Below are 778 nucleotides of genomic sequence, written 5' to 3'. Positions count from 1 at the left end.
CAAGAGAATTCCCCGTAGAATTTTCCAGAACTCCACTAGAAATTCCCCAGAATTTCCTGGGGAAAGCTCTCAAGTTATTAAATTGTTTTATACATGAAGAGCTGAATATAGATGTTGATTGATATGGGGATTGTGACCTGAAGTTGAAAGTACAGGTGAAAATGAAACGACAGAATGGAATTCTATCGGAGTGCATGAACCATCAGTGGCGTGTGTGTATTTCTAGAGCAGTAGACGAGGAAGGAGAGGACTAAAAATAGAACCTGGTAGAGTCGACGCTCGAATTAAATATAGACGGTGAACGAACCTGCAATGATAATTACTTCATTCTCATTGATGAATCCTTTGTTTTCATTAGTGCATGTTCCGCCGGTTCCTCTTCATCAACTTCAATTGACGGATGTACGATAATCCGCGAGTGACATCATCATTCTATCACTTCTTCAAATTCTCGAGGATAATCTCCAGGAATAATTCTCACGCGATCCATCTCCCTTCGAATTTCTATTTTCACTAACAATTTTAAACAATTATTTTTAAAATTCCCGCAATCAATGATTTAATGATTTAATTGATTTCATTCCCCGTAATTAATTAATGATTTATAGAATTTTATTTGGTAGAAAAATACTGGAGTGTAGTTTTCTTGTTTTAAAAAACTTGAAGGCAATTTTCTGTAATTAGTTTATTGGAATTAATTTGTTTATTCAGTTCAATGGGAATTAATTGATTGATAGCAATTTTTTTATTAAATTTTTGGATGTTTGAGTGATTGTTG

At 33.9% G+C, this 778-nt stretch overlaps 1 protein-coding gene across 3 annotated transcripts in view; it reads left to right on the top strand.

The window, feature by feature from the left end:
* Positions 1-778, top strand: part of LOC105265637 (actin cytoskeleton-regulatory complex protein pan1) — an 18,859-nt gene that overhangs the window by 1,290 nt on the left and 16,791 nt on the right. Inside the window, exon 1 of one of the 3 annotated variants that reach the window (XM_011303222.1) lies at positions 215-297. The exons of 1 other annotated variant lie outside the window; for it this stretch is intronic. Coding sequence is in view for 1 of the 2 variants with exons in the window: in XM_011303220.1 (XP_011301522.1) it covers positions 401-402 (2 nt within the window). In the remaining variant the exon portion in view is untranslated. Of the gene's footprint in view, positions 1-214; positions 298-360; positions 403-778 lie in introns of those variants that run through there. One more of the 3 variants, XM_011303220.1, reaches the window with a different exon arrangement.

This window comes from Fopius arisanus, unplaced genomic scaffold (genome assembly GCF_000806365.1).
Source record: "Fopius arisanus strain USDA-PBARC FA_bdor unplaced genomic scaffold, ASM80636v1 scaffold00031, whole genome shotgun sequence".
NCBI classification, from domain to species: domain Eukaryota; kingdom Metazoa; phylum Arthropoda; class Insecta; order Hymenoptera; family Braconidae; genus Fopius; species Fopius arisanus.
Note: the sequence above shows the minus strand (reverse complement) of the source record. Positions and strands in the feature narration are given on the sequence as shown.